Source organism: Cyprinus carpio, chromosome A15 (genome assembly GCF_018340385.1).
Source record: "Cyprinus carpio isolate SPL01 chromosome A15, ASM1834038v1, whole genome shotgun sequence".
In the NCBI taxonomy this organism is placed as follows: Eukaryota; Metazoa; Chordata; class Actinopteri; order Cypriniformes; family Cyprinidae; genus Cyprinus; species Cyprinus carpio.
In genome coordinates, this window is record NC_056586.1 from 3654642 (window position 1) to 3678566 (window position 23925).

The window sequence follows — 23925 nt, forward strand, 5'->3', positions numbered from 1 at the left end:
AAAAAAAAATAGTATTTTCTTGCTTAAAAAAAGTACTCTAGTACTCTTTGTTTTATTTATAACATAAAAATTATAGTGCATATATGGCCTCATACTCAGTGAATTACAATTTATGTTGTAAAATTAAATACTAAAAGGTAGGGTCATATTTTCCCCGTAGAGGAAGATCCATCCGAGTAAGATACATAATTAGATATAGAATGGACTCTATGCATAAATCACTTTAAGACTGGAGCAGCAACCACTACACGACTTTCAGCCAGAAATATGCTTAAATATCTTTATGTGTTGAAGCTTGTCGCCGAAAGCCAGAGTGATTCTGCAGATTTTGGCCAATTGGAGTGTGGGTTTGCAAACTTTACACACTTTAAAATACATAATGAACCGTTGTTTACAATATGTCAGGAAAGAGTGCCGCTAATACACTTTGCTATAGACAAAAATGTTGTATCAGATATTAAGTTGCTGGCAGAGAGTCCAGCAGATTCAGGCATGTTCTAATACAGAGCTCATTTATTCAGTTCCAGACATTTCTGAAATGTGTGCGGGGTATTTAATCAAAATCCGTCCTCCTTTATGCTAATCCACATCCTATTTACACTTGCCCCTTCATGTGTTTTCTCTGATCAGATAGTTGTGAGCTCTTTAAGTTATGACTATTTCTAATGAAACTGTTCAACAAAAAAAATACCATTTCATTTGAGCTATTTCAGTTAAAAGTAAATTAACTATCATGTAAATTGTATTTATAACTGGCAGCAGCACAATCTTTTCCCACTGAGTCAATGTAATTTCATGTAGGCACCCCACATCCTAACCACCAGCTATACTCTTTAGCACAATGCTAACCGCAAACCCTCAAAAACTTTTTTGAACATCAAACGTAACAGCATTAAACTCACTAAAACACATACAATTACACTTAATGTCAACATTCAGGGTTGTTTTTAAGATCAAAATATAAAAACCTCTCAGAGTCACGAAAGTCACAAAACTAGTTTCGTCCATTTTTCAACTTTTATTCAAAACATATTTCGCCAGGACACCATGCCTGTTGTGCAGTGTTGAGACATAAAAAAGGACATGTTTTTTCCATTCAGTCCTCGTCGATTGAACGAAACGTTCTTTCATATCAGCTGCAGCCAGTGCTGATAATACAGACCGATGTCGCTACTGGTGAACACAAAGAGGTATGAACACATTCTACATTATAGGACTGGCATTTTTTATTCAACAACAACTTTTTTCTCCAAACATGTACACAGAAATTTCAATATACAGTGTGTATATATATATATATATACTATATATATATATATATATATATATATATAGATATATCTATATATATATATATATATTATATATACACATACATATTTATATACGTTGGTGTATCTGATGTTCTCTAAAAAGTCAAGGGCATGGGACATGGCTGCTGTGCGCTTAAAGAGAGGAAGGTAGGTCTCTGCTGTGTTATTTCGAGTCCACACAAAGGGTTCGGGATCTGCTAGACGGACAGTGAAAGGTTTGAGGGTTAAAGAGCATCTCCAGTGCTTTCAGTTGAGCTTGTTGGGAGAAAGAACACGTGGGAGCTGCCTACAGAGTGGAGAACACCAAACACTTATTGAGCTTCACAATACTGCACTTTTCCCTATTCTGAAAGACGGGAAAGAGCCAAAAAACGACTGAAGTTACACGGTTGTGACCTTTATCACGGAAACTCTGACCTCAGGACCGACGCTCTGGGAGGAGCTTCCTTTGGCTTTTATTATGTTTTTTTTTTTTTTTGTGGTAGATGGCGTGTACAACCACCTTCACTGCTACAGTACTGAAATGTCACACTGTTCTCCCTCCCAACAGTAGATGAAATAGGATGTGGGATTGTGAAGTGTTTGTGGGGTAAAATTTCTAAATAAAGGCCCTATGTAAAGACACACCTTTGGGTAAAAGCGCCGATCAATTTTTTTTGCCTCTGTTCCTCATAATAACTTGGTCACAAGGCTCTGTAATTCTACATCAACACTCTTACTTTGGGATGCGTCATATACACTTGCCCATTCTTTGGTAAAATTCAGCTCGTTTATCACAGAAGCTAAACATCCAATTCAAACTATGCAGCTCTACATGAATGATAAGTGCGAGGGGAGGGTCGATCCAAGAACATCCATCAATGCACGGATAACATTCCTAGCTCCTTTTTTCAAGTCAAGGTGCTTTCTTCCCGATGTATCTACAGGTATGAGTACAGTAACGTGTGTGTGTGTGTACATGAGGAAGGAAGTGTGTGTTGGAAACAGAGACGAGGAGAATGTGAGAGTGGATTCGGACCACAGCAGCTGCTGCCTGATAACTCTACATCATACCCAGCTGCATCAGAGAGTTGGCGTATGCCATCGGCTTGACATCTGGATGAGGCTGAGGAGAGGGAAGCAGAAAATCAACTCACAGACTGCATTTATCACAGAAATACACAGCTAACTAGTGATTAACTGACCCTTTTCTGGGATTGTTAAACAAATGAGAGTAGCAGGGTTTCTGAAGGTAATGTATTAGCAACACTTCAAAGTTTACAAACAAGCTAAAACAACTTCCAACAGATGTCCATGACTTTTTTTAATTCGTTTGATAAAAACAAAACTTAAGACCTCAATAGCACTCCTCCAAACAAATAGAAATATGGAAATAACTGTACCTTCTGATCACACTGCAAAAAAAGTGTTGGCTATTCATTAGCATTCCCTTCTTTTTTATTGTCTAAAGACTGTTAAATCAAGATACATTTACTTGAGAAGCAAAACGGAGCAGGTCTTCTGTGAAACTGATCAATATGAAGCAAGTTTATGATTAAAAAGAACAAATATCCACCAGCGGAATCAGGAAAAAACATAACTGAAAGGGAAAATACGTTTTCATACACCATTTACAGGTATTTATGATTCTTTAAAAATAAAAATAAATAAATAAATAAAAATAAGTTTTGTTCAATTTCTCAGAAAACAAGACTTCAGATGTTCAATTTTGCAGTAAATGTTTCCTGATTTAAGAATGTATAGATATATGTACTGGAAAACACTCAAAATACTGAGGAAGATTCATTTTTTGCAGTATATGCAACATTTAATGCTATGATTTTATTCATTTAAGACCTTTTTAAAGCCTTATTTTGTGGAACGGTGAATTAAGATATTTAAGAAACATGCTAAGTTAAGGTACTTGTTTGTCTGAAAAACATGCTAAATGCTAAAGTCAGTTATTCTCCTTTGAAAATGTGCGTCCAGGGCCGGAATGTCCTTCTCTGTTTTGGTTTGTGAAACCCACCCACTGCCAGTTTACCCAATTGTATCTCAGCACCCCAGGTTGCCAGTTGACGAAAAACACAGCATATTTCATTACATTCATCATCAAGTGCGCTCGTTCCTGTTTGTGTCATTAATCTGGCAACCTGCATGTGCATTAAGTCTGAGGAGGAGGGGCCAGGTGAAAAAAACCCTCTCCAATATTTTGAATTTGGACTGCAATACCTAGTTCAACCACTATGTGTCAATCATACATCCAGCACCTTTAAATGATTTTACAGTGATTGCAATAAATGCATATATATGACATTTCCCTAGAAGAAATGTTGCTGCATCCCTACCAACAAGCTTGTGATGTCTGCGAAGTGACTGCAGAATGAATAGTGCTCGACCGATATTGATTTTTTTTGATGTTCGATGTCAATATCTTAGAGAGCAGGGTGCCGATATAAAGTTGCTAATTATGATATCACACTATTTAAGGATAGTAGAAACACATGCATAACAATTGCTGAAATTAAATGTATATGTGTGTATACTGCCGATAAATAAATGCCAAATATCGGCCCTGGTGATATATCGGTTGACCAGTAAAAATGACTGAATGCAAATATAAATCATGTATAAATGTAACTGCACTGACCACAGCTGTAAACTGGTGGAACTCTGGCTTGAGGTCTGATCCCCTGAGATGAATGTAAGCTCCTTTATTTCCCATCTGGTCACTTAAAACAAAACAGAAGCACACAGAAAAGAAGTTGTCATGAATATACACACAGAAAGTAATCATTAGCACCACAATGTGTAACTGACGGAACCTGAGTCTCTATTCAGAGGTTCAGAATAGAGCTGCACGAATAATCGTTAAAAGATCGCAATCTCAATTCAGACAACCACACGATCTCATTTCTAAATGACAACGATTCTCCCGTGTCTATTAAACCTTAAGAACAAAATCTTACCGGATCATTTAAATCTGCGTTCGCACTGCCGTTGGCACACAGAGAGCAGTAACCATGTTTGGTTAAGAAACAGCTTCACAAACAGTCTTTTCAACTACACAGTATTATTTCCGTCGTACAGTCATTCATATTATCACAGAAATACTGGGGTGACTTTAAAAATGTATAATAGAATGAATCATTTATTCAAGAGAATCATTCAAAAACACTGATTCATCTAGTAGGTTTATGAGTGAGTCGTTGAATCATTGATTCAAACAGCTTTTTCATAATTTTAAATATTAAATTGGTGTATTACATTTTTTATATTTTAAATACATATACACTACCAGTCAAAAGTTTTTGAACGTTAGATTTGTATTTTAAAGTTTTTGAACGAGTTTTTATTTGATTCCAAAATGAGTTTTATTTTGAAATATTTTTACTATATAAAATAACTTTCTATTTGAATGTATTTTAAAATGTCATTTATTCCTCTGATTTTAAAGCAACATTAATCTGAAATAGAAATATTTTGTAAAATTATAAATGTCTTTATCATCACTTTTGATAAATTTAAAGGATCCTTGCTAAATAAAAGTTAATAAATTATATAACCCCCCCCCCCCCCAAAAAATACTGACTCCAAGCTTTTGAATGGTAGAGTGTATAATGTTACAAAAGCTTTTTATTTCAAATGAATGCTGATCTTTCATTTCATCAAAGAATCCTGAAAAAATGTACTCAAGTGTTTTAAATATTGATTATAATAATAATAATAAAATGTTTCTTGAACAGCAAGTCAGCATATTAGAATGATTTCTGAAGATCATGTGACACTGAAGACTGGAGTAATGATACTGAAAACACAACTTTGATCACAGCAATAAATTACATTTTAAAATATATTCAAATAGAAAGTAGTTATTTTAAATAGTAAAAATGTTTCACAGTATTACTGCTTTTGCTTTATTTTGTATCAAATAAATGCAGGCTTTGTGAGCAGAATAGAATTTTTTAGAAAACATTAAAAATCTAACTGTTCAAAACCTTTTGACTGTTAGTGTATATTAAAATGTTTAATAATTTATTCAAATTAATTAAAAACTTTTAAACAGACTGCAGTAATAATAATTTGCCACACATTATTTTGATTAGTTCGGAATCGTGGGAGAATCTCTATTTGAGACAAAAAAAATAAATAAAAATTGTGATTCTCAATTTATCGAGAATCGTGCAGCTCTAGTTCAGACATTTCATTCTGACTTCACCCAAACATGTTCTAACACTAAGTTTGTTTTCAATAAGATTGTAATTCTTTTAGTGCTGTCAAACGATGAATTACATCCAAAATAAAAGTGTTTACATAATATATGTGTGTGTACTGTGTATATATACTTACGTGTGTGTGTGTGTGCGTGTGAGTGTATATATATATATATATATATATATATATATATATAAAATTTATGTTATATATAAATATAAATATTATATATATCAACAAAAAAAAATCTTAAATACATGCATATGTGTGTATTTATATATACATAATAAATATACACAGTACACACATACATTATGTAAACAAACACTTATTTTGGATGCGATTAATCATTTGACAGCACTAAATGATTTATAAAAATGCATAAAAATTATGCTTTCCATAACTCAATATGCATGAGACTGATGTCTAATGTAATGAGTGCTGACTCTTCACTCTCTCCAAATGAAGTCTTTGGCTTTATATTGTAATATTGACAAAATGTGGCACATTACATCTGCTGATGTTTGAACCACAATCTTCAATTCTGCAATTCTAGCCATCTCTGTTTTAGTGATCCACATAAAGTGGAGCAAAATTACGCTGATCGCCATTATATAATCATTTACATAATGGTACGGTGCAGCAGTAATCAGGCTTAGTCAGGCTTAATGCAGCGGTAATCAGTCAGGCTTAATTTTCTTTATGCAGAATATAATTCTTATTTTGGGGTAAAATATGGCCAGGGGCCAGTTGCATAAACTTCTCTATGTTAGGACAGTGGCTTAAGAACTAGTCTGACCAACTAACAGTTAGCCAAGTGCTAATCAGTCTTATTTTCTGGATTCTAATCTAACTTAACAACTAACTAAACAAATTACCAGTCTTAAAAAAATAAAATAAAAATAGATGACTAAACTTTTATGCAACTGGCCCCAGGACATGTTCTTGACATGACATTGACCCAGATGTTTTTATGACCCTTGCTTGATTTTAACATGTCCCGTTTGTGTAAATCACATTATGCACTACTGAGGACAGAGAGAGGTTTCCGTACCAGTAGTTTGGCGCTGAGAACACGGTGATGCACTTCCCTGAGTGAGTGACCTCGTAACCCTCGGCTTTCACCTCATGACTGCGCACTATGTACTGCAGCTTGTTCTGTTCCAGGAAGTGCTCTGTAACGTCAGGCCCAAACTGACAGCTCACACCCCGCTTGCTGACGGACCGTCCGTCCTGGAGGAGAACACACATCAGTCAAACACAGCTGTGACCGAAAACCTTGGCTTAGCTGAAGGAGGGGAACAGAACTGACCTGTGGCTGAGGATCTGACCACAGGAGATCACACATCGGACCTGCGCAAGACAGTTACAAATTATAACGAGTTTTCATTTTCCAATGAAAAGAGCTTGGCCCTGCAACACTTCAGTTCTTGAGACTCTCTTATTAAAATTGAACAGTGTTCCTCCGTAGAATCCATTAGGGCTGGACAATTTTATCGGTTAATTTGAATGTATTGTTTTGCAACAATTTTTTTTTATTTTTTATTTTTTAAATCAAGGAATCATGGTTTTGTATAAAATATTAGTAAACTGTATGATTAGACACAATAACAATAAGCCAATGTTAACAGTTAAGAGAAAAAAATTATCCGATCGCATGACGGCGTGTGACACACTCAGCCTAACAGAACAAATTATCGCTAGTTCTGAGTGCACTGTAAAACCTGACAAGTAACTTAACTTAAACCGTTTGAGTAAACAGATTGCCTTGATTTAAACCGTGTAAGTTTTAAAACTTTGCAATTAAGTAATTAAGTGATTAACTAAGTGCTGATTGAGCATTAGTGATGAACAGCTGCTGTTAACAAACAGCATCACCAGCTCCACTTATTAATAACCAGACTGACTTTATTTCTGTCAGACGTCTACAGAAGATCTGATTGAGAATTAACTAAGGTTTAGATGTTGATTTATTGTTTCATTTGAAGTAACCATGTTAGAGATCAGTGTTTGCTTTAGTTGGGCTCTTGACCCTTGACTTCTGTCTTAGATTATTTTTTTCTTTGGCTGTTGTAACCATTTGTTTTTGAAACATGTTTGTTATAACTCAAAAAACCCAGAGAAAATATGATCAGGTATTGGTTGTTATACAGCATATTGGTGATGATAATCATAAATTATGGAGCTGTTCAGAGTCCAAAATTTGACTAAATGGGTGTTGTATAATTAGATTTTGTTGGTTATGATGATAGTCATTTATGGAGCTGTTGATTCTGTTATAATCAGTTAATATAAAGGACTTTCCAAACACTTTGTGCACATACATCATTCTCCTATGACAGCAATTAGTCACACACAGACATCAATAATCAGGATATGAACCTCAACAATGGTGACGAAAAAAAAAAATGAGAAGACATGCTGCAATGCATGCTGGGTACTATTGTAGTACAAAACTCATCCATGGCTCCCAGCATGCTCTGCTGCATTGTTTTTTTTATGGTCACCATTGTTGAGGTTCATATGCTGATTATTGATGTCTGTGTGTGACTAAGTGACACCACAGAAAACCAAACTGTTTGGAAAGTTCTTTATATTAACTGATTATCACAAAACCACTGGCTCTTAGAATCACTTTCACTGTAATCAATCCAACTAATTACACAACACCTATTTCATCAGAGATTAGACTCCAAACAGTTCAATAATCAATGATTATCATCACCAATATACAGTATAACAACTAACATCTAGGTACAGGTTAGATTAAAAAAAATTTTAGCCTGAAGGTACTGTAAGTTGCTTTTGATAAAAGCAGTTTCTAAGAGAGTGTGTGTGTGTGTGTCTGTGTCTCTGTGTGTGTGTGTGTGTGTGTGTGTGTGTGTGTGTGTGTGTGTGTGTGTGTGTGTGTGTGTGTGTGTGTACAAAACACCTGATGATATGTTTCCTGGGCTTTTGAGTTACATCAAATATGTTTTAGAAACACATGGTTACAACAGCCAAAGAAGAAACTAAGACAGAAATCAAGGGTCAAGAGCCCAACTAAAGCAAACACTGATCTCTAACATGGTTACTTTAAATGAAAACATAAAATCAACAATCTAAACCTTAGTTAATTCTCAATCAGATCTTCTGTAGACGTCTGTCAGAATTAAAGTCAGTCTGGTTATTAATAAGTGGAGCTGGTGATGCTGTTTGTGGGGTTGTTTAATCAGATCTTGAGAGATTTAATGTATTTTATTTCAGTTTATTTTATCTAAGGCTGTGTCTGAAGTCAGTAGTAGTTCTTGTGTTTCTCTTTTCTTCAGTAATTCTGTTTGTTAACAGCAGGTGTTCATCACTAATGCTCTAATGATAAAAATGCAAGGTTGTGAGATGCGAGTTGAACTTCTTTTAACTCGATTGATGTGTTTTAGAACGCACTTTGAAGAGTGAGACGCTGTAAAAGATGTGAAACGCAAGCACATTTTCTGGAATGTTGCCGATAACAGAAATTAATTTTTTGAGTAAGTTTAAATTGAGTTTTACCTTTTATGGGCATTTTTACCATTATATATATATATCTTTTTTTTTTTTTACAAACACATAAACAAGGTTTTTTTTTTTTTTTTTTTTTTTAACGTTGAATAGGCTACTGTTATTTGAAATAATTGTAGGGAAAAATGGGAAAATATACTTTAAATATAAACCTGAAATACCCAACAGTTGGCAGCAAATCACTGCATGAGTGAGTCACTGAGTCATTCATTCAAGCCATTCATTTAAACAGCTGATTGATTCAGTAACTGTGTCTGTGTCTTCCTTTGGAATGATTTTCATTGTCGAAATACAGCAAAAACAAGAACTGTTGTGTGTAAAATGTAAGTCACTTAATATTAACTTCTTGTGTATTGAACTGTTCATCAAATCAATATCACATTTGCAATCATGCTGATATTTGGAGAAAAACATCACTCTTTGTGTGATATTAACTATATCTGATGATATAATTACAAAAAAACAAACAAATAAAGCATTTGTACAGACTAAATCACAGTGAAAGTGTGAACTTGTGCAGATGTGTAACCTACATCTCATAGTGTATGCGTGCACATGCTGGGTGTGTGTTTTTTTTACGATATACTCGATAACGTCAACTCCCACATCATCAATATATATAGTCGTTATATATCACATACCCCTATTACTGGTTTTATACTTTTAGTCATTTGGAATTTGAATTGCCTTGACTTTTTGAGTTGATCTAAAAAAAAAATATAATTAAATGAATAAAATCAAATGTTTACATTTTGGCTAAGAATCGTTTAGTATTTTTCTTCATTTATATTAATTCTAAACATACAGGACATGTTTAATACAAGTTTACATAGTATTTGCCTTCATATTTAATAAGTGAATTTGTTTTGCATTTACATCACATTGATCGCTTCATATGTCATGCACTTGGAATAAAACCTTCTTTAACCAGACGGTTTTGTTTTAATACGGAGAATGTTACCTGAATCATGTTGTGGTGAAAAAAAATGTTTGTTTTTTATTTGTAGTTATATTTTTTGACTAGTTAAAGGGGTCATATGATGCTATTTTAATTTTTCCTTTCTCTTTGGAGTGTTACAAGCTCTTGGTGCATAAAGAAGATCTGTAAAGTTGCAAAGACTAAAGTCTCAAATCCAAAGAGATATTCTTTATAAAAGTTAAGGGTCAACCAAGCCTACCTAAAACGGCTCGTTCTAACACGCCCCCACATGTCTATGTCACGATGTGGGAAGATTTGCATAACACCGCCCAAATATTCACGCAAAGAAAGAAGGTGTAACTTTTATTTTCTCTGTGGCTGCCGCTGCCATGTTGTGGAGTTGCTGTGTGTTTCATTGTGAAAGCGAAACTACTTTGTTTGTTCTTCCAAAAGAGGACACAACTAGAAATCAGTGGTTAAGTTGTATTTACAACAATGTTCCAGAACAGTTCAACCCAAATATTCAGATGTGTGCAGCGCATTTTGTGGAGGATGCGGACTGTTTCCTGAACCAGTAGCTTACAATGTGTCTGTGGTACAACGGCTGTTTCTATAAAGTTGAGCAGTTCAAACATTGCAAGGACAGTCTGGCGATTCTGACTCACAGCCTGTAAGTACGTTTTTTATATTTAAAGAATTTGCCAATGATGATTCAAACGTGAGTTTTGAGCAGTGTAGAGTAGAGTTGTTGTTTGTTGTTTCTCAGATCACAAGTGTAGACATGGTTTTATGTTTACGCAGCGTGATACGCAACGCAACACAATGCATAAATACACAGTATAAGTCATTACAATCAGTAACTATGTCCCCACTGGATGCAACAAATGCCTCGTTTGTAATGGGTTTTATTTGTTTTGTCTCGTCTAGTGATGTCCGGATCGCAAACAAATCTTTCTATTTAACCGGATCTTATTAGTGAAGAGGTCAAACCAGTTCACCAAATCAAACTGAATCGTTTGAAACACGTCTCCAGTACGCATAATCCACAAATTACTTAAATTATTCAGTTTATAAACGTGCCTTACACTCCCTGTGATGCGAAATTAACCAATATCCTGAGTTATCCAGTTATCCTAACAGTACATTGAAAGTGAAAGGAACTATCCCTTTAATTGAAATTGGTTTGTAATTCAGCCAAGTATGGTGACCCATACTCAGAATTCGTGCTCTGCATTTAACCCATCCGAAGTGCACACACACAGAGCAGTGAACACACACACACACTGTGAACACACACACCCGGAGCAGTGGGCAGCCATTTTATGCTGCGGCGCCCGGGGAGCAGTTCGGGGGTTCGATGCCTTGCTCAAGGGCACCTAAGTCATGGTATTGAAGGTGGAGGGGTATCCAGTTATCCTAACAGTGAGAACCGATGATGGGATGTGCATGAGCAGAGCAGCTGGACTGAGTCTCGTGCTGCTGGGAGACAGCATCACAGTATGTTAAGAGGTGTAACATTTCCGTCACACACTTGAGGCATTCGGCCAATCACAACGCACTGAATAGCTGGCCAATCATAGCACACCTCGCTTTTCAGACCTTTGAGCTCTGTAAAAACGTGTTTCAGAAGGCGGGGCATAGAGGAGAAACAATAATGTACATTATATGGAAAATAATGTGTTTTTTGAACCTTAAATCGCATAAGCACATTTCATTACACCAAATACACAAAATAATGTTCTTTTTAGCAGCATCATATGAGCCCTTTAAGAAAAAAAATTATAATCTAAATTGTTATCAAACAACATAAAAATTAAAATTCAAGATTTTTTTGGTCATATCACACAGCCTACGCAGGACCACATAAGATTTAACAAAATGATGTTGCGATATTGGACACGTCTTACCAGAGTCTGGAGGCTGTCTATTCCTGTCTATCTTTCTAATGTCTTCTAAGGTCACACCATCCTCACTAAACAGTCCTCCATGCATCACCTGAAACACAATTCATCCCACATTCAAATTCAAAGAAAGAAAAAACTTCAGAGTAGTGTAAATGTGACAGCAGAATGTGCTGAATCTGATGAGCGGCCTCCTGTCATACCAGCACTTTGCTATTGATGCACTGGGCGAGAGGAAGCCACTGGAAGACTTCACTGAAGAGCTGGAACATCTGAGCGGTGTACTTCGCTTTCACCTCACCCTCGAAGCCGTACATCTGATTCATGTTATCCGTCTCATGGTTCCCTTCACAGAACAGACGTTTCAAACGATTTATCCATCACACACAAGCATTTTTGGGAATCTGGACTAAGAAACGCTGATGTGTCCTCACCTCTAAGCAGGTGGAAGTGTTCTGGATACAGCAGCTTGAAGCCAAACAGCGTGAGCGTGAGAATGACTTCTACAGAGACAGAGCCGCGGTCCACAAAGTCACCATTAAACAGCTGAGAGCCTGAAGTCAAGACTAATTCACTGGATCTCAGTGAGGGGGGGGGGGGGGGGACTAAGGACTTACTTAGACTAAGGTGATGGTTTAAATAGTTATTATAATTAGATTAGATTAAATTATATTCAACTTTATTGTCACTGTGCAGAGTACAAGTACACAGCCAATGCAATGCAGTTAGCATCTAACCAGAAGTATAATATTATACAGTTAAACATATTCAATTACATACTCAAGAGAACAGGTATGACAACATTACAAACCCGAAAGGAAAGGATACGTAAGGATTAGTTATAGAGGGTAAACCGTTCAGCTCAAAGATATTTAGGAGATCATAGTACTGGCCATGTGTGTCTCCACAAATAGTTATTTCCTCTGTCTAAACAACAAGAGAAATGAAAAGTGAGAACAGCATTATCATTTCATCATTAAAGGAAATTACTATATGGACAAAGACAAAACAACAAAAAAGACTGAAAGAGAATTCCATTTTGTTTCAGTGACTGAAGACTGTGTAAACTGTTCTCTTACCTCTTTTAATGAAATTTCAACAAGACTCGGAAGCTTGGATAAAACTTCTTTAACTTGAACCAGCATCTGAAAGACAGTCATGCTGATTATGACCATGAGTCAGTGACAAGACTGTTTTGTAGGATCTATTGATTTATTCAAAAATACATTAAAAATGCAATCCATTAAGACAGTAACTTGGACACCCATCTTCTCTGACAAACTTATTTAAATTTAAAATTGATCTTCTTTCTATCAGTTTCATTTTGTGGTCATGATAAGGATAAGGACCAACAGGGGAAATAATGTTTTTTATTATGTTATCATGTTTTATAATGAGTTATTTAGCTGTTTTTTTTTTTTTTTTAGTTTTTTTTTAACCTAGTCAAAATAATCCAACTTAGGGATGTTAATTTTAACCGGTTAACCGTTAACCAACCATTAAGAATTTTGATCGTTTAATACAATCAGTTAAAAGGTTTAAAATGTCATTTATTTATTTTCAGCCATTTATCAAAATATTTAAAAAGGTTTGCTGCATGGTTAAAATATGCTACGCGTATAAACAACTGAGCAGTGTGTTTTTTTCCATATGTTTGACTATTTTATTATGATAATGAACAGACTACATTGTCAAGGTAGCAATGCTTAACTGTGTCCGCGCATGCGGCGCCAGCGCAGTCACTTGAAATTTTCCATTCTAACAGTGGAAGCAGCTACTCCCTTTAGTCATAAAGATAATTGGAATTGTAAAAGGTTTGCCTTTATTTGTGTACATTTGCAAAAAAAAAAAAAAAAAATCTTTGTGCTTTTGTAATATAAACCTAAAGAAAAATAGGAAGGCACTTTCTGCCGTCTGGTTTCCTTTCATGCAGCATAAAAATGAACTGAAACTCCTCATTCTAGGCTACTTGTTGCACAGTTTTTCTTTAATTATCTTAATTTATTATTTGTGTAAAGATATATTTCTTGTATAGGCCTATTTATTTGTTATATAGCCAAGCTTTATTATGTTTTTCTCCGCTCGCAGAAGCGCTGCAGGTGCGTGATGTAATATGATGATCATGTGAATCCTCATGTTCTGTTGTTTGCTGCTTTTTGGCATTTAAAATTAATTCTCTGGAAACAAATGTTAGTATTTTTAACGGGTTACAGACACTGGGCTATCCTTTTTAATTTAATTCAATTCTAATTTAAAATAATCTTGTCCTTGACGGTTAATAATCGGTTAACGAGCGTCGGTTGTCAGTTAGGGAAAATAACCTAAATGAACATCCCTAATCCAACTGCAGTTTGATTGAGATTATTTGGAATGCACAATTTAAAAACATGATTTCTGAGAATTGTTAAAAACGGAGTTATCTTTTTATGCAAAGTGCTATAAGAAAACTCCATTTAGGATTTTTTACAAATAGCATCACATTCTGAAAACCTTTTGTCCACCAAGTCATTATGGTGTAACCAACATGTTTAAATTAAACAACTGTGCTTGATGTGTTATTTTTTGTTTTATTTTATTTTTAGATAGGTCTATCTTTTAGAAAAAAGAAATACTACAGAAACTGAATACTCAAATAATAAAAAAAAATTAATTCACTGTATGAGTAAAAATCTACATAGATTTTTATTAGAGCTTCAAAAGTTACTCAGAGCAGAGTATGTTTTTTTTTTTTTTTTGTCTTTTGTAGTCTGATTAACATTAAGGTCAGAGATGGAAGTGGGTTTATTGGGCTGCTGTCACTTTAAGAGCTAATGCATGGATCTAATATATTTAGGCACTTTCTATTTTTACCCAACTGTTTACATTCATTTAAGACAAAGCTGACTGTGTTTATATATTCACCCAGATGGGCATTTTGACAAATTTTGTGAGCATTTGACAATTTAAACATAATAAACCACAAAGAAGAAATCAATTCAGTACTCAGGCACTGTGCAACCTGCGACTTCATATGTGCGCACTTCAACTGTGCACACAAGCCATCTAACAGACCACGTATGAGCATCAATCTGTGTTCTGTTTCAAAACTTTTAGCACTTGTTTTTAAACCACAAGGCTTAAAAGTGCAAGTGTGCAGCACTACAACATCGCGTGAGCGTAATGCGAATGCATTTCTACAGGTTAATTTGATAGGATCGATATATCCCCCATCACAACAAGATCTCTGTGTGTGTGTGTGTGTGTGTGTGTGTGTGTGTGTGTGTGTGTGTGTGTGTGTGTGTGTGTGTGTGTGTGTGTGTGTGTGTGTGTGTGAGAAGAGCATTCACCTGGTAAGCACACTTTCTGTGCAGTTTCTTCTGGTCTTTGAACCAGGCCATCAAGTCTTTCATGAACTTCAGTGTAAACCTTCCCATCTTCAAGTTTAGGTCCCAGCATAGTCATCCTCGATGGCTGGTGGGAGAGAATTTAAAAAGAAGATCATAGTATCTCTAAATCATTAAAAAACATTAATAATTTATATTCTGAACTATTTTTCAACTGCAAATAATTTTACAGTCATTTTCGCAACAGGTCAATGAAAAGACCTAATGTAATCAATTTATTTCTCAGTACCACACACTTCTATAATTAGCATTTTTGTTAGGCCACCTTATTACTACAATGAAATAATTTTTTCCATTAAAATAACATCAGCATTTTTCTGAAATGCTTTGAGCAATATGGGTAAATGGGAAATAAGACAACAACAAAACAATAGTTTACACTTCATTTGAAGGTGTCCTTGTTACAGAGTAATTTCAGAAATAAGTGTTGAGTGATATTACTTATAACAACACGTAGAGTTATGTTTAGGGTTGATTGCTTGTAATTAGGCATTATTTACTTTTAATAACTGTAACTGTCTCCAAGCACTTACTCATGTTCTCGATGTCTAAGGAGTCGACTACTGATCTCTTGAGCTCGTCGCTGGCGATGGCCCGTTCAAAGGCCTTCTGTTTGACAATCTTATTGCACTCCTGGTACTTCATCTTGGCATCTTTGTCATTGGGACGAACTCTAACTACCTGTCAGCAATGAAACGACGACAGCACAAAAAACTTTTACAAAAACAAAATCAAGTCAAGTTTGTGTGCTGAGATGAATGTTTTAAACAGATTTATTCAAACACACATTAAATTATGAAGACAACAGATTAAGTCAACGTATAATGAATATGTAATATAGTGCATATATAGGTAAATGTGACATTGTTAATAAGTTGTTTCACTGATGTCTTTCTGTGGTTGAAATACTGACTGAGTGACTGCATGATGTAAGATGTACTGTTTCTTTCAACATAACTTCATGTTTATCACGTGCTGTAACTAGAAGAGATAACCTGTTTATGTGTTGCTTGAATGGAATCTGCTAAAAGCGATCCGTCATGCCACGATAAAAAGTGTCAAACCCACATGTATCGTTTGTACTTTGTGATAAAACTGAAATGTGAAAGCTGAGACTTCATATTAAAAGTAACAAAGCACCTGACTTACTGTGATTATTGGATGGCAGGTGCACTACAAACAATATTTTAGGCAAGTTGACGCATCAACAGAAAACCAGAAATTGTTGTTCCTGCCGAATATTTTTAAATGCAGAAATTTCTCTGCATCAATAATATACACTCATGGCCAAAAATATCGGCACCCTTGGTAAATATGATCAAAGGCGGCTGTGAAAATTAATCTGCATTGTTAATCCTTTTGATCTTTTATTTAACAAAATCAAAAAAATCTAACCTTTCATTGGATAATAAGAATTTAAAATGGGGATAAATATCATTATGAAATAAATGTTTTCTCAAATACACATTGGACAATTATTGGCACCCCTAGAAATTCTTATGAGTAAAATATCTCTGAAGTATATATTCCCATACATATTCACAATTTTAAGCACTCCAGGGTGATTATGAACATTAAATTATCCAACCATGGCTTCCTGTTTCACAGAAATATAAATTGGAGGGAAAACAAAGCCCAAATCCATCACAATGAGAAAAACCAAAGAATATATTTCTGAAGTGGCAGCAATAGATAATTGAGCTTCACAAATTAGTGAAGTGGCTTTAAGAAAAGAGCTAGAGCCAGTGAAAATTACCATTTCCACCATCAGGGCAATAATTAAGAATTTACAACCAACAGAAAATGTTACAAAACTGTCTGGAAGAGGATGTGTCTCTATATCGTCCTAATGCACAGTGAGGAGGAGAGTTTGAGTAGCTAAAGACTCTCCAAGGACCACAGCTGGAGAATTGCAGAGAATAGTCTCGGGGTCAAAAACTTTAAAGAAAAAATTAAATTGTAAAAAAGTTGTTAAATAGATCCTATGTTGTTTGGTGTTGTTTGGGGGGGTTTTATCATAGCTCATCCAAAAACAAACTCCAGCATATTCAGTTATCAGACACGACTGGAACTTCAAATGGGAATGGCTTCTATGGTCAGATGAAACTAAAAAAATTAGCTTTTTAGCAGCAAACACTCAAGATGGGTTTGGTGAACACAGGGCCAAAAAGTACTCCGTATTATGAAATATACTGCTGTATTTTTGATGTTGTGGGTCTATATTTCTGCTGGAGGTCCTGGACATCTTGTTTAGACACATGGCATCATGGATTCTATCAAATACCAACAGATAAAAAAATCAGTAAGTGACTGACTCTGTTAGAAATCTTATAATGGACCATGTTTGGATCTTCCAACCGTACAATAATCCAAACACAAATGTCAAAAACAACACAGAAATGAGTCACTGAGCTCAAAACCAAGCTTCTGCTATAGCCATTCCAGTCCTCTGACCTGAACCCTACTGAAACTGAGAGGAGTGAACTGAAGAGAAGAAGCTGAGAATCTAAAGGGTCTGAAGTGATTCTGGATGAAGGAATGGTCTCTGATCTCTTGTCAGGTGTTCTCTAACCTCATCAGGCATTATAGGAGAACATTTAGAGCTGTTAAACTGGCAAATAAAGGTTTCAAAAAGTATTGAATAAAAGGGTGACGTTAACTGTTGCCAATGTGTATTAGAGAAAAACATTTATTTCATAATGATATTTCCCCCCATTTTAAATTCTTATTATCCAATGAAAGGTTAGATTTTTTGAGAATTTTTTAAATAAAAGTTCAAAAGGATTAACAATACAGATTAATTTTCACAGTCTTCTTTGATCATATTTACCAAGGGTGCCGATATTTTTGGCCACAACTGTATATTTATCTAAAAACACTATATTAGAGTGATGAGAAAATACCGAGTCTCACCGTTTCGTAATCTTTGAGTGCTGCTTTAAACTTGCCCAGGGCCATGTTGGAGGTGGCTCGCCGATAGTAGCCCTTAATGTAGTTCTTGTCCAGCTCCAGGGCCCTGGTGGCGTCCCCCAGCGCATAGCCGTAGCACTCGGTGCGCAGGTACGCCAGACTCCTGTTACTGTAGTAGATGGCATTGCTCGGGTTCAGCTCCAGTGCTTCCGTGTAATACTTGATGGCGTTCTCATAGTCTTTATCTGAAATCAGAGTACGTCACAGAGCATTGGGTCTGTGCCACTTTTGAAGAGAGTCAACACTGTCAAATAAGTGCCTACTAGACATGAGCAAAATATTGAACTGTATCGGACTAGAATGTTACTGTCACATTTTGATCATATTAGAGACTCCTCAAACAATCGCAATGAAAGTTTTAAGAGGAAAATGGAGAAAGTGAAAATCTGTGTTTTTAAGACAGTAATTAGAAATTATTACTTTTTCTATGACTAGTAATGTGATTAAAAACCCAAAAGTAATTAGTAAGGTGATTACATCTTAGCATATCTTACCCCAGTGTTATTTTAGTATCGAGATATAGCTTTATTCATATTTTAAATCAGTCTGTATTTTTATATTCTATGTTTTCATTTTAAATGGTAGGTGAAGTTTTAGTCATTTTGTTTTAGAAAATTTTGTATTTTATTATATATGTACTAGCGCTGTTAAAATTATTATTACGATTATTATTATTTTTTTCAGTTTAATGAGTTACAAATATTTAACACAATTAACGCAGGGGTGGAGCTGCTTCGGTATCTTTTTTCTTGACATCAATAGCGTTTCTTTAGACGCAGAACGTCTTTACGAGCATATCAAACAGGAGACACTCCAAAACTTCACCTCTGCACCAGCAGCAAAACTAATCAAACAAGTGCAGAAAAGACCAGTAAAAAACACTTTTCGGTGGGTTGTCTCCTGTCAGCCATTATACTGTGCTCTTTAAATTGCACGCACAAGTGTGGCGGCATGCGCTGTATATGATTTCATATTAAAGGGATACTCCACACCAAAATGAACCTTTTGTCATTAATCACTTAGAAAGAAAACAGCGCATCCTTGTGTCGCGGCTGACACAGAAGAGCGTACGCAGTTTGCGTTCAGCAGGTGTTTTCCAAAATGGTGCTACGCTGATTTGGAGAGACACAGAGGAGACGACTTGTGAATAAAGTCGTTATTTTTGTTTTCTTCTTGTACAAAAAGTATTCTCGTCGCTTCATAATGTTATGGTTGAATCACTGATGGCAGATGGAGTATTCTGACGATGCTTTTCATACTTTCCTGGACCTATGTCTATGAGACAGTCACAAGCCTCCCGGTTTTCATCCAAAATATCTTAAATTGTGTTCTGAAGCTTTGACGGGTTTGGAACGAAATGGGGGTAAGTGATTAATGACAAAATGTTAATTTGGGGGTGGAGTAACCCTTTAATGATGAGCATGCAATGTCGTAGTTATGTCATAAGTTGTCTTGAAGTTACCAAAAAGCCGATTTAAATCTGCCTTAAAACTGTGGCTGTGCATGTAAGTATTTGTTACGAGTCACATTTAAGAACATGTCTCTGAAATGCAGTGGTTTTCCAAACTGTCCTGTAGCAGCAGCGCTGTCTCACTCATCTAACTCACTCAATTCAACTCATCAGCGCATTAGCAGAGACTTAAAGAAAGAAGTGGGTCAGAAAAGGTAAAGAGTTGTGAGAAAGTATGATGCGTGTCAGATCTGCGTCATGTTCTGCAGCGGCAGCTCTTAAAGCACCCAAAATAACCGGTGATGTCCGTTCATCAAAGAACAAAAGAAAAGAGAGGAAATCAATAACTTTTGTAGCTTTAGTTTCCACCGAAATTACCCGGAACAATTGTACTAGGAACTTTTTTTCCCCCAGACCTGTTGCTTTCTGTATTTCCACCGCAGTCTAAAGTACCGTGAAGATTACACAAATGGTCTAGTGATGTAAACCTGCGCGTGTTTCTCAATACAGAGTACGCAAATTTCAGACTTGCATCTTCGGTTGTTCGGACTTTGCGAGTTCGACTCTGGAGTTTGATCTCCTGCGGACGGGGCAACGCAAGTCCAGTAATTCTGCAAACAGCAGCGTACTTTGATAACATCAGTCAGCTCGCCTTGGCTACTGCAATTTTCCTCACTGTATATTTACAATAAGACGAAATAGAATATCAAACACCATGCCTTCTTTCGTTTTCATTTAAACAATAATAATAGCCGCAGAAATGCACTTAGTTCAGGGAAATGTGTATATATACAGCCTACATTACAATGAAACAAAATATTATATCAATTGCCTCTTTTTATTTTCATTTTAACATATAGATAAATTGAATAAAGACCAAAGATTACCTGTTAGATTTACCCAAAATGAATCATATTTTATGTATAACCACTAAAGAGACATCAGAGCCAGCGGCACATATCAGAAGGACTAGCCGAGGTGAAGCTGCTCTCCGCGGATACATGAGATCTGAGCTCCCGCTGATCGTGTGGAGCTGATCGTCTCCAAAATCGGCAAATACATTTTTAAATAGGCGCTGTCTTTATAAATAAACCACATATTTGAGTTTTAAACAACTACATTCTCGCCTGAAATACTTTTAAAACTACATTTCATGACACAATAACAGTAATATTTTAAAAATGATCCAAATAAATGGTGGTTGAAATCACAATGCTGCGTGAACTCAACCAATCAGCATGTTTAGCGCTCAAGTCCCGCCCCCGAAAGTTCCGGAACTTTGAAAAAGTACTACCTTGTGAGCAGGGACTTTCTGAGGTGCTTTTTTCTACCCGGAACTTTATTTAGTTCCTGGTTCCTGCAGTGGAAACACACCGAGTACCAGCCCAAAGTCCCTAGTTCCTGGGTAAAGTTCCAGCGGTGGAAACGAGGCTTCATTTTATTTTATTCGATTTCTGTATATGTCCTACTTGCTGAAGGGCACAGGTAGCTCACTTAAATTAGAAATTGTTCTTTTTTTAAAAAAAAAAAATCTAATAAATGTTAAAATTGATAGCTCTTAATTATACTGTAATGTTGAATGGCTAGTCATAGTTAAATATTAGAAGGGGGGAAAAAACTATTTCCCAGAGAAATCAGTAGTATTTGTATCACTGATACTCGCACTCAGTCATAAAAAAGATGCTATTAAACAACTATTAAAAATATGTGTGTATTTTTATTTGTAGTTTCAGTTTTACTTTCAGTGAACTATAATATCCCTGACTTACCCAACCTAAAATACTCCAGGGAACATCCTAGAAACCACTTTGCATATATATATATAAATGCGTAGTGATGATTTCAGAGGAACTGAACATATGAAAATAATTAAATTATTTAATAGTAATTAAATCATATGAATATTAATTATTAATATTACTGATTAATAACAAGCAAAACAGTGTTACATTAAAAATATACAAATATTGTTATTATTTTTTACAAAGATGCATCGGGGTCTCCGTAACCCAAAATATATAAAAAAGTCAAACCCAACAGAGCTTAAATATTAATGCACTTTCAAAACGAGAGGGATCTTGTTAGTTCTAGATACACTTAAAAATAATAATAATAATAATAATAATAATAGCACTACATTTGGTACTGCATTCTCTCATTTCAGTCACAGTGTCCAAAAGACACATTTACTGCACCGAGTCATGTAGTTATTTAATTTATTTATTTATTTTAGATGCTTAAAACGTCCCATAGTTACACTAATGTTTAAGGTTCTTCGGAAATACGCAGAAGACAAATAATAGAAACGTCATGAATGCAGATGAACTGAATCCGTGAATGAGTGACAGATCCGACGCCAGTAAGATTCCTAATCACATGAGTCTGATGTGAGCAGAGAGTAAAACAGATGACGAGGAGTCGAGTCTGATTCAGCGTGTGCTGCTCATCTCTCTCACAACACTCATCAGTGCTCACCGCGCGACCGACGCATCCACCGCAGCACGGTCCAGTCCATATCTAGACACTCTCTTATTCACAGCACATGTCTGACGAGCTCTTACCTTTAAAGTAGTTATTCGCTTTCTCCTTGAGTTTCTCTGCACTGGCATTCCGCTCTTCTTTCCGCCATCTTCACACTGCCGTATTCCGTCGCGCTGCCGTGTGTACGCGGAGAGCTGTCGCAAACACCCGCGAGAGGGTCGTGAAGCGCGATTCGCCGGACCTCTAGAAGAGTCCAGAGCATCCCAACACCGATTTCTCATTACAACAACTATAACCGGTTTATCTGTGTTTATATAACATGAACGTGTGCGGGTTATTGCAAAATGTTGAGAATAACTTTATTTCCGCTGTCAACATGCATTTAAAATCCATTCAAAATAAATCAATGGAGTATACATTAGAAAAGAGGATATCGTGGTTAAATGAGTCAATTAAAAGTGTACGACACAGAAATTAAAACTTGTCGCTGAATCTCAGAAAAGAATCAAAAGATGATATTTGGTTTGCTATCTGGACGATGTGTAATGTTTTGTTTTCGCCTGTAGGGGGCGTAACCGCGCTATTTTACAGCTTTGCACATGTTTTTATGAAATCTCGTGCTTCTTCTTATTATTATATTATATTTTCTAATAGGGTGTTATGGTATATGATGCATCTGTTTATTGTATTATAGGTATTATTGTTGTTTTTGATTGTTTTAGGACATTTTAGCAAGTTTTTAGTTCTATTCTGTGATGTTTTACTATATTTATATGATCCATTCAAATGAATGACAAGACAATCCAGTGATTTAAACAGATTTTGCATCCCTTTTACATTTGTCTTTTAAACATCTTTAACCGTTCCCTCTAGGTCAAGAACAAACCTGAAGCAATAAATAAATAAATCGATTCCGCACTTCCCAGAATTCAAGTGCATGCAACCTCTTTTTTTAACATAAGGAATTAATTTATCAACAAAGCAAACAAATAATGCTTCACAGGGGAGCAGCAGAGAGGGCAAGGCCAAAATGAATAACAAAACAGGCTAATAACAGGCTAACCTGGAACTCGAACAATGATCTAAACTAAACTAAAACGCTTCCCTTTCCAAACTATCACACACAGGAGAAACGGTTTACAGACAATGTAGCCACTTCCCTAACATGCAGATTGAGATAACAGGAGGGGAAATGCACCAAAAGAATTCACACTAAGAGAGAACAGTCAATGCATCTGTATAGTGCTTCTCACGATACATATCATTTCAAACGTATGTCTCATCATGTTCTGTACAAACAAACACAGTACATCTTGATTCATCAGTGTTGCCAGATCTTATTAAAAATGAATAAAAAAACTAACAAGCCCACAATAAACTAAAAGCCAAATGCTTTTTCTTGGCTATAGGACACAATATTGAGACCTGCACCTGCCTGCATTATTATCTCCAGAAACGAGATCACTTTATGAGACACTCATTGGATCTTTGGCATGATAGGTTGAAATGCATAAATAGACAGTGTGACTGTGTGCAAGTGTCAGGGATAAGTCTCTCCTTTGATTAACACAGTTGTTTGCCATGTCGATGGACTAAAACAACAGTTGCTGTTATTTCACTGTGGATTTTAGTTCAGTTGCTTGGATTTGCCCCTTCAGTTGTCCAGGAAAAAAACACCAGATTGCAAGCTTCTGCTGTCCACACGTCCGAAAGATTTATGATTGGAGAGTCCTCTTGGGGCTTTAGTTCCGAAAGGTTGAACACTTCTAAATTTAGA

The 23925-nt window shown here is 35.7% G+C and overlaps 1 protein-coding gene across 1 annotated transcript; it reads right to left on the bottom strand.

Moving 5' to 3' along the window:
• Positions 1-1003: 1003 nt before the first annotated feature.
• Positions 1004-22410, bottom strand: LOC109103033 (serine/threonine-protein phosphatase 5). The gene is given in 16 exon segments (XM_042770721.1): positions 1004-2418; positions 3943-4024; positions 6562-6740; positions 6820-6860; positions 11871-11958; positions 12068-12210; positions 12299-12410; positions 12693-12791; positions 12944-13009; positions 15191-15265; positions 15267-15293; positions 15295-15314; positions 15781-15928; positions 18161-18402; positions 22229-22286; positions 22288-22410. Coding segments are annotated over 16 exon segments (1566 nt in total). The 3' UTR covers positions 1004-2355.
• Between the last annotated feature and the right edge of the window lie 1515 nt (positions 22411-23925).